The 11,295-nt window shown below is 39.9% G+C and overlaps 1 protein-coding gene across 1 annotated transcript in view; it reads right to left on the reverse strand.

The window, feature by feature from the left end:
- The window catches only part of hpse2 (heparanase 2), a 51,145-nt gene extending 42,035 nt beyond the window's left edge, over positions 1-9,110 (reverse strand). Inside the window, exons 1-3 of the mRNA XM_056436167.1 lie at positions 8,723-9,110; positions 6,815-6,969; positions 5,784-5,945 (exon numbers count right to left, since the gene is read on the reverse strand). Coding sequence (XP_056292142.1) covers positions 5,784-5,945; positions 6,815-6,969; positions 8,723-9,003 — 598 coding nt within the window. The 5' untranslated portion in view covers positions 9,004-9,110. The remainder of the gene's footprint in view (positions 1-5,783; positions 5,946-6,814; positions 6,970-8,722) is intronic.
- Between the last annotated feature and the right edge of the window lie 2,185 nt (positions 9,111-11,295).

The raw sequence follows: 11,295 nt of genomic DNA on the forward strand, positions 1-11,295 counted from the left end.
TTATTCGATTACTCAGCCAAAACAATTGTAAAATTGTCAAATGAGTGCTCTTCAGTTACAGTAAGTGCACATACTTTAGTTTTCACAGAGTAGAGGAGTGGAGAATGAAGTGGAGCTCAAAAGGCATTATCCATCCTGCAAAGCAGATAATCAGGATGCTACAAACTACATATAGTAGGAGCGTATACAGTCACTGTATAATAAACTATCTTCAACTTAGCATCCCCATCCTATTTGATATTTTCTGTCTGGCAGGATGAGAGAAGAGTTCAGACATGCACAAACTTCACTTATCCTCCATTCTCCTTTTCACAACGACTCAACACTGGACAATTCTGCAACGCCTACATTCAGACATGTCCACTGGCAAAGAACATTTTAATTCTTGCTTTCGACAACATTTGCGCATGGCAAGACACTTAACCCTCCTGTTGCCTTTACATTTACTAACATATTTTACCCTCGGGGTCAATTTGACCCCAGCAATTAAAACCTCCAGAAAATTATTAGAATTAATATTGCTTCCCAAGTTTAAGTGTGAGGTACTTTATGTTTGTTTGTTGACTACCTAAATAGCCCTTTAAATATATAAAAAAGTTGATATTTCGTATATGTTTGACATAGTGAAAAACAGCCTGGGGTCAAATTGACCCCAAAGAACACCGACATTAAACATTGAATGGGGTCAAATTGACCCGAAATGTAACAGGAGGGTTAAGTTAGGGAAAGAATATGGACTTTGGGAATTAGCTATGTTTAAGGTATGGTCAGCACGAGGAAATCAAGTGGTTAAAGTTGGGCGAAGATTATGCAGATGGTTAATAAAACGGTTGAAGTTAATTGCAGGTCTATGACAGGATGTAAACTCCCATCTCCTGCATGAAGGTCAGACGTGCCGCATAATCCACCGTCCAATGTGAGCCGCAGATTCGTCCAAGACGTCAATGCCAGAACACTTAGAGGTCAGCGGATTCTGGGTAAAAGTTACATGAAGATAAACTCAGGCCACAAAATCTGGTGGAGTGCGTCGCCACCTAAATTGGCCTTGCTCTGTTGCACTTGCCCGTTTGTTGTGAAAGCAGGGTTACATTAGTATTGCATCACACCTCTATTTTGTCATTCTCATGTTTCGCCTCAATGGAGCCCTGCAGCTCTCAGTCAGAGGCTTTTGGCTCTGACTGAGCACCTCTGAGTCAGTTCAAAGAGAGGGCTTCAGGTATTAGTGTCTGATGCACTCTCAGCAATCCAACAGCTGATTAGAAACTGTAAACATGTGCGATACTTGATGCTTCACATCTGAGATCAGATTAAGTCAGAGAGAAAGGCGAGATCATGACGTCTGCCCAATCATGTTGCCAACTTTTAGCTCATTCAAATAATGTTCATTAATGTGATGCCTCTAACCAAAACTGAGAATTATATCCATAAAAGTATATGACCTCATGTATCATGTGTTTCTTCATGCCTCCAGAACCCCTTTGTGAGCTTTGTCTCACTTCCATCTCTTAAAACTGAAGTCTCATTGCGACACACAGCCACGCTGGCCGTGTTGTGTGCGATAGTTCCTGCAGGGGAAGCTATCGATATAAACAGGGTTCGTACACATGTTGACCAATGGAATTCCATGACTTTTCCATGACTTTTCCATGACTTTAAACCAAATTTCCATGACCAAACTGAAATCTCGGTGTGTACATGAAAACTTTTTGAAAATGTAATATTCAAAACAATGAGAATTACAAAGCATACAATATACCTTAAATGAAACAAATGAATGAGAGACAATAGTTTGATTAAAAGAATAAACATTACTATACATGTTTATTCTTAGAAACACTTATATAAATGTTTATTCTTTTAATCAAACTATTATCCTTTATGTGCAAATCCATCTGTTTGGACTTGGCGTATGCCGGCTTATAATTTGAGTCTTCCTTTCAAAAACATATGAATTATTTTAAATTCGACGTAAATGAACATGTGAATATAACAAATTTCCATGCCTTTTCCAACACTTTTGTGATTTAAGTATTTACCATAACTTTTCCAGGCCTGGAAATGACCATTTTAAAATTCCATAACTTTTCCAGGTTTTCCATGACCGTACGAACCCTGTATAAAGTACTCTATACATTTACAACAGCTATTTTGACGGTTCAGATTAGTGCAGGATTGTAGATTATTCTACATTTCCGTTATAGAAAATGTTTTTTTTTGTTTCATGAACCCGGCGCCGACCCACGTTCAAATCCAGCCTCCATCATACTTCGCCCTCCCCCTCCTCTTGCCCCAGCTCCATCTCATCTAAATGGCACTTCTTCCCAATTCCTGAAGATATGTGTCTTAAATGTAATGGCAACAAATGTTTCTTCACAAAAGGAAAGGAGAAGTGATTCATATATATTTGACTATTTTAAGAGTTTTAAGCATGTTTTGATGGTTAGCGGGTGAATCTCAATTATCTTGGCCAGGACAATCGTGACATGAAACATTCATGTCATCTCATGCCAATATTCCGTAGAGTTGTACAAAATGTTTCCGAAATGGTTTAAATCAAAGGAAACATTGAAAGAGAAATCCATGATACTTGCAACAGAAATAGCTAAACAGGTTTGCAATTCACTGTCTCACAAGCATTTGTGCCTTATAACCGAAAACATCCCATGTTTGACTCTTACTCCTCCAGTTTCTCCCCCCGTGTTCTCAAATATTGATCGGCCGGCCTTAGACTACAAGAATAACACAGTATAGGAATTCAGAAATTGAGTTGTGTTTACCCTTTGAGCCTTAAACACACGGAAGAGGCCTTTGAGGTCACAAGTTGAACGGATTGGCTGCCTCATATTTTCTAAACTGTCAAACAAACATTGGACTTTCACATGGAGTCACAATATACACAGCGAAACGAACAGTAAAACATGAGAGGGGAAATGAGGGAGAGGTGTCAAGTTGTGGAGAGGAGGTAATTGATGGAGGAATAGGAAGAGAAGAGAGAATTGAAGAAGTGGTGACTGGCGGATAGAAATGCTCCTGCAGAGAGACATGAAATGACCCTGACCATGACCTTGTCTAAACTAGGGTCATTTCTTGACTTCATTCCCCAGCTGAACGTGTGTGTGTGCATGTGCATGTGTGTTAGCTCAGAGTGGCTCCATTATTGATAGCTCTAACAAGCCTAGGTCAAAGGTCAGACAGTGGTGAGTGGAAAAGGATGGAGCGAGACTGTTAAAGGTCTGTATTACAACTACTGCCTTCACACACACAATGAATCTTGGCTGATTGTTACCAGACCATATTTAAAAATATCCCTGGACTCTGTACCCCTGTTTCTCTCCACCACTGCGATGCACATATTTTAATTTACACAACATGTTTGGAGTTCAACTGAGTGTAAAAAATGCCCCCATAAGGCAAACATGTTCACACACTCAGGATTCCACCAGACTTATTTTTGGACCGTAAAAAGAAAACGGTGGCTCCTCCTTCACAAACAATCGTTGAACAACATTTCCCATGGAGCAAACGTGCTGCTTGTGTCTGTGATGAAAGAATGAGAGATTCTGTGAGAACACTTCACACGATATCAACTTTGGGTAAATGAGGTCCTTCTGCTTGGCTTCATCCCTAACTCCAAACCAACCAGTCTGGTATGAACTATGGAACCTGTTGAAAACCAGTATGGTGCCGCTCTCCGTCTTTCAGCTCTGCTGCCATCCCATAAAAATAACCATCACACTGGGAGTTCACATTTTAAAAGACAAGACACTCCATAGGGTCGTTTATCATTCAGTAAAAAATATGCAAAGATGTCTGGTGTGTGGGGAAATAACATTCAGTGGTGATTCATTATCACCCGAAGTTGAATCAATATTTTAAACTTATACGTCATCATATTTCCAACTGTAAAATCTGTTTTAATATTTTCATTTTAACTTCAGGAATTCAACCAAAGTAACTAGTCTTCAAAACAGTATAGGAACTATGCATATCGTTTCTTCAGAACATAATCCTGGCGATGTATATACATCACCAAGAAGTCTCCATGTTACAGCGCTAAGTGAGCAAGCGGTAACATCCTCTTTGTAACAGGAAGCAGCAGGGTTTATGGGAAATGTGGTCTTAATTCTGAGAAACATCAGCACTATACCACATGTGTGAGAAAGAGGCTCGTGGTCTCAAACATGGTTTATTAGTTTACACCAAATACAACACTGATACTACATATTGCCTGGGATTTTAGTAATTAAAGTCACATGATATAATGTTCTGAACTTATATATAAGTACATATATAATCCTTCTAAATACAATATACAATGCATACTTGTTTGTCAAAAATATCATCAGCAAGCTTGGTAAAAAATGAAAACTGTAAGTTGAATGTAAACATTTCTAAATGATGGGCCTACTCAAAAGGATGCAAGGGCCACAATGCCTTTTAGCACAGATGCAACACTACAAGATTAATAATAAGGTGCTGAACTGAAGTGGCCCCTCTCATGTGCCTACTTTGAGAAATGCAACAAGACCATGTTTTGACTGTTACGCTTGTGAGTATCTGAATTACACAGCTGATAAATGCTCCACATCTATAACTCATGCAGCAACACACAGTGACGTCGCTCCTTCTGAAAACAGAGAGAACACGCTGCTCAAGGGAAGCCAACGATTCTGTGTAATCACTAAACGTATTGGTGGCACATCCAACTGCATTCACTTGAGGTACATATGGATTCTTTGATTAACTTCATTTATCAAATGTCTTTTCAAAACTCATGGACAAATATTAAATAATAAATATTGCTCTGGATCCACAGGGAACATTGTGCTCCATCTAAAATCTAAGTCTCATTTTTACTCCCGTATAGCACAGAAATAATGTATTCTCTTCCAAGTTCACAATTATTTTTCCAGGAGCTCTCTGGCTTTCAAGACTCACTTTCTGGGTGGTTCTCTGTTTGGGAATAAAAACCCTGCCCACCCAAAAAACACTCTCCTCCCACTATCATTCCAAGATGCTTAAGAGGATAGGACGTGTGTGATTCTGTAAGAAGAGCCAAGAGAGCAGGAAAGACTTGAAATAGCAATCGGTGGATTGTTCCAACAATGTCGTTGCTTTTACAATTTGTCATGGGTTGGAGCTCAACTTGTTCTACTTTTCTTTGAATGCCTTTATTTCCTTTCATCTTTAGTTCAGTCTTCTATCTTCAAACTGCGTTCTCTTTTATCTTAAACAACCAAATAACGTTTTCTCCTCTTTAAATCCATGCAAAGAGCGTTCACTGATCATTTCTGAAACTCTGACTCCGTCTTTTTTATAGACTCGCTCATTGCAACGACTCCAAAAACTGCAGTAATTTTACCAGACAAATCCCTCAGTTCTCCTGTAGTTTCTCATTTACATCCAAGTCAATCACAGAAACAGATAAGAAACACAGGCCACCCAAAATCAGGACTGCAGAGTTCCTTCTGCGGTCAGTTTGACTTAACTGTAACCAGTGAAAACGTCAGTGCTCTGTTTACTAGCCTCTGCTGCTGCACTCCTCGATCCATCCCCACATTCCTCCTTTACAAATTACATTTGTCATTTCGAAAGCTGATGGTTTACATTGGCACGCTTTGAACCTTGTGTGAGAGAACGCACGTCTGTGCACTTACGCATCCGCATGAACGTCCATGACCCTCAAAGTCCAGACTGGGCTATGTGAACGTGGACAACATGCTTCTTCGGACACGAGCAGGCACCCAACAAAACCAGCCATTTCTGTGTGTGTAATCTCCTACCTGTTATCGTAATGTTGCTGTAGATGTTGGACAGCTGCTCTTTCAGCAGGACCAGCTGCGTGGTGGCAGCTTTCTCCCTCTGCAGCTCCAGCATTATGTCCGGGTGGTTGGCCAGTTTGCAGCCCTTCTGCTCGTCCAATGCAATGTCGCTGCGCACTATATCTGCAAGTTGCCATTGATGGAAGAAATGAAGGCTATACGTTAGTATTTTTATTGTCATGGATTTAATTTTTTGTGTTTTGCTATGTTGCAATTTTCGTCAAAATGTGATTATGCAACACAAGTTAAAGCCCTTTTGTTTGCTCAATTTGTTTTAACATTTGATTTCTATGTCAAACCTGAACCAACTCTTGACACCTAAAAGTTTGTGTCCTTTTAATTCCATATTTAGTGCTTTTCAAAAACAAATATGTGCTTTTCAAAAACAGATATATGTCAATAGTAAGATGGTAAATTACACGCTGTTAAAAAGTAACACGGATGTGCATTATACCTTACGTACCAAAAACAACATCTAAAGTGCCTTATACAGAATGAGTTGGCATGTTGTCACATCTAGCTATCTGTATGACGTCTACTTCACGGACTGGAGGATAAATCCTAAAGGTCATCTTTTCAGGTTTTGTTGAAACTGTTTTAAAGAGGTCTGAATTAAACCTTAGGCTATGGTAATGTCGGAAGTTGAATGTTGAGGTTTGGTTAAATTGATGTGAATTGTGAGGTGTTTCTAATATGTTGTGCAACCCATTAAATACGTTTAAATATAATAAGCACTTCTCTACAACCTCGTGAAGGTATGATTCATTTGTAGGGCCGGTGTAATTTTAAGATAGGTGCCCCAAACCAACATGTAACTTACTGTATTTAAAAGAAAATGGAGGCTATAATATAATAATAATAACGTGGCACAAAAATGTACTCGGTGCGTCTGACTGTTCACTGAGAGACGAAACACGCGGGCAGACGCCTCCAAGTCCGTCAAGAAGACACGTGGAGACAAGGAGACAAAGAGAAACGTCGTGTCTAATCACCGTCTTCGTAGTTCTTCAGGTAGTAGTCTGGCCCCGGCCCTCTGAACTTGGCGAGGTTCTTCTGGTTGTTGAACTGCAGGAAGTCGGTTCGTTTTCCACCAAAACGCAAAAAGGCCGGAGACAGGCCGCGCGCGAGGGTCACGAGCCGCTTGGAGCTGCGGACACAGAGGACAGAAAGACGTGACATGTACACGGTTCTATGTAGGAGGAGCGGAAAGGTGATAAAGCTAATCCTAATTCCACTTAATTTATTTTACTTTCATTCGGATTATTGATATTTCCACACATCAAAAAGATGTGCAGTGGCGGTGTGTTCAAGCACCGCAGGACAATCACTAAACCACTGCCCTGTGTTCTCGTTGACATCAGCAGGCCGGAGAAACAGAAAGTGCACACACACACACACACACGCAGCAGCCAAATGCTTTTACGCGTAACTATTGGAGGTTCCAATGACTTCGTCTTTTTAATGGCCAACACAAATATGGAGTTAATAAATAGTCGGCAGGTTTCTTTTTAGCTGTCACGAACTCAAACACAAGGTGCTCTTTGCTCATGTGTTCCTGTTGTATGCAAACGAAACTTATAATGAATTGTCTGTATATGCTAGTATTTAAAACAATACTATATACATATAGTATATGTCGAGAAACTAAACAAATTTAAAAAGTGAATATAAAGAGCATATGACGTTTTACGGTATGTCGCAAAAAAACGAAAGTTCATGAGGGACTTTTTTTTCATATCAGATTTGACGTGGCAGTCGGCTTAAACTTAATACACGAGAAGGACGGAAGAACGTGAAGCCGATAGGCATACAGATTGTAGTACAGACCGCTTCTTATTCCAAGCTACACAAACATTACTCAAATTGTTGATATGGGTAAAAATGTTTATTTATAATACATTCATAGTAGGCTAAACATGATTCAGCAGGAAATAACTATAAAAAAATTAATGTTGTCATGGAGGTTGTGTGAAAGAGAGAATAGGTAGGCTTTGTGATGTTGTGGAATTTACGAAATAAAATGTTATTGTGTAAAATAATAATAGAAACAGTTGTACAGGGAAATAATGGAGCAAGCAAACGGGGTCAAGCGTGCCCTCCTCACCTTTTGTCAGCAAATGGTTTCCAGTTAATAAAGTGCTATTGACAAAGTTATGTAATGTGTTGGCTGTAGATCATCGTGTGTGTTATCTCTGACAATAATGAAATGTGATGAAACTGAAATAAAATGTGTCACATTGTAATAAATAAAATCCAGCACATGATAAATATTATTGATGTCGTGATTCATAATCCACGGTCTATAAGTGTGCCAGTGGCGTACAGTCAGTTTCATAATGTGTGACATGTTGACTGTTCTGAAAAAATACGCTTTGGTGAAAAGTCACCAAACTAAATCTCAAAAAGGCATTCTAAAATAACTTTGAACTATAGGGTGACACTAGACTGAAGTCAAATTGGACTTTTAGTTGTTTTAAGAGAAAATAATAAAACCTCAAAACTTGATTTGATGATTTGCGAAGTTGACATTTTCCATTGTTCTACATGGGTAATGGACACACGGTTTGTCTAATATCAATCGACACACTGCATATTGTCTGTAGGCTATACGGTACTGTCTGCAATAACAACAACAAACCCGGAATGGATAGCCTTTGAACCAATCGCTCACGCTCATCTCCATATTAAATAATTTGATAGTTTGGGACTTTTTTCGATGAAAATAATTTAGTAATGTGGAACATTGGTCAACTCAGTGCCCTGAATGAGGAAGAAACATGCTGGCTCACTCATGGCTATTCAGACAACGTGGCTGCGTGCGTAATGAATAAAAGACAGACATTTGAGAGGTGGTCCGATATAGATTGGTGGTATTGGTGAACATCACAACTCGCTCGTACCTCAGAAAGTCCAGCCAGCCGTCTTTGATGATCGAGGGGTCCAGCTGTAGAGAAAGGAAGTTGTCGTTGACGACTCGGATCGGACTGCGGGTGTTGACATCCAGGAGAACCAGCGTCCTCTCCATAAAGCCCGGCCGCGTCCCACCGGTTGCAGATCTCTGATATGTAGATGAGGATGAAGAAGAGTAGGACGAAGAGAGCACCGATTGCACCACCAAAGTAGCTAAAGATGCCAACCACAGGAATGACCTTGGGAATACGCACGGGGAGGATTTGGGCATCTTCTTGGTTTGGAGAACAGGAGGATTGAGTGCGCGTAATGAGGCGTATAAAGGTGAGAGGGGGAAAGCAAATAAACAAACGTTGCTGCCGCGAAGTTCGATGGTGGTTCTTTACCTCGGCCTCATCGATCTGGATCTGTCTTCCTGTCTTGTCTCACCCCTCTGCCCCCCGCCCCTCTGAGCATTTTGGGGAGCTGCTCACCAAGAGCGCACGCCCTAAGCCAGCCTTCCCGGTTTAGAGAGCCAGCAGCTGCAGGAGAGGAGGCAGCACCGCCCCGCTAAGGTTCTCTGAGGTATAAGTAACAATGCTATAGTTCTAGTATTGAAAGGCGAGGACGCATTGTCTTCTAAATATTGAAGATAAAGGACTGTTTATTCATGAAATGAACATCAATATGTATTTGAATCATTTGTGAAAATATAGTATAACGACCAAAATATAATGTGACCAACATCTCCACACATTACGTTAAACCCAAAGAGTGCTCATGTCAACAAGAAGCTGCACATATTTACGTGTTGATTGGATGCTCATGATTACATTGCAATATAGCTATTCCTATTGTGGAGATAAGAATCTTCAATTTATGGAAACATAAGTAGTCAGTTGAAGAAAAGCATGATTGAGATTAAAATGTATACAATGCTCAAATAATAAGAAAACACGTGTTAAAATTATAGGCCTTTCAGGGGTTAAACTCAGCTACATTCAGATTTAAATAAACTAAAATGCAAATAATAGCCAAGTGGCGCACTGGTTTAGCTCATCGTGGCACAATTTCTAAACTTCGCAATCCCCAAATGTGCTGAATACAAATGTTCCAACAGAAAATGAATAGGAACTCTCTTTGAAAGAACAAAAGAATGAATGCTTCAAAAAGAGAAAAGATACTATATTGTCAACAGAATAGCTCATGTCCCTGCTGTGGTGAGGTGAATTGTTGTTGACAAACAACTCGTCGTCTGTAGTTGTTACGAAATGCAGCCGCTCGTCTTCCTACTGCAAACGAAACGGGGTTACATATCACCAATATCCAGGTCTCCCTCCTCGTGGCTTCCTGTCCGTTGCAGGTTTGATTTCAAGATCTAATTACTTTGTCTAAGGTTTAACTCTTGCATGCTCAGAGCACTGAGGTTGACCTTTCCGATGCTCCCGATGTCCCAGAACTATACACAAACAAGGGCGACCGAGTGTGACCGCCTCTAATCTCCGGAACAGTTTACATATTCATCAGAAACATTGAACAACTCTTCTCGTTGGCGTTTGATTGTGTTGAGCTTGACCCTTTTGAATTAATCTTCAGTTATTATTCTAATATTATGTGCAAACTGTTTATTTATATATCCTGTTCTTATGTATGATTGCTTTGTGTTCATTTGTATTTTGTGCTTCAGCACAAATACAAATAAAGTTTAACTTGACTTGAACTAATTGATTGCACATTTTTTTAATACAAATGAGATTTGGAGATGGCAACATTCGGTTTGGCCGCTTTCCAAAAACATTCAAAACCAATTTGGGATTTAAGTCTCTACACATGGAGCTCACCTATAAACTCTTTATACGAGTGATCCAGATGTTTTTTGGGGGGCACTAGTGAGGAAGTCGCGCCAAACAAAGTTTAGTCTATTGTGATTTCTCCAGGGCGGTCAGTGTTGCGAGAAATGGTCGTTTAAGGTCACTTCTAACAGTCTAACAGACGAGCAATATAGCCCATATAGTTCCTCCCGACCTACAACACTTCATGTAGTATACAAAGTCAATAACCCGCACAATTATCCAAGGTGGTAAAGTTTGGAGTTTTACGCACGACAATTCACAATAAGCGCATTAAACCAATCCAGCAGGCTGTGTTTGGTAACGACGCATCATTAACAAAGAGTTATGTTAATCCTTCAACTGAACGCGAAGAAGCAATTGTTCAGGGTCACGTCTGAGTGCCAGAAACCGGCCTAAACAGTATCTTAAACTCATGTAATCCAGCAGTATATTATCCATATCCGCCCAGAGATCCCGGCAGATCGTTGTCATTTTGTCTCAGCTAGACTTCGTTGACCAACCCTGTCACGTTTTAGGAGACAGGGTTGCGTTCACATGTGGTTTCAATTAACTACGTGTTTTAATACTTACTGTATCTATATGATATCTATATAGGCCTATCTATCTATAGGAGTTCCTATAACTTTGCCATGACACATCTGGTATACATCACTGATAGTGTTGGGGGTAATGTTTTAATACAAATATAAATAAACTGAACTCTAACAAAACTTCATAATATTGATAAAGTA

The sequence above is a fragment of the Pseudoliparis swirei genome, chromosome 17 (genome assembly GCF_029220125.1).
Source record: "Pseudoliparis swirei isolate HS2019 ecotype Mariana Trench chromosome 17, NWPU_hadal_v1, whole genome shotgun sequence".
NCBI classification, from domain to species: Eukaryota; Metazoa; Chordata; class Actinopteri; order Perciformes; family Liparidae; genus Pseudoliparis; species Pseudoliparis swirei.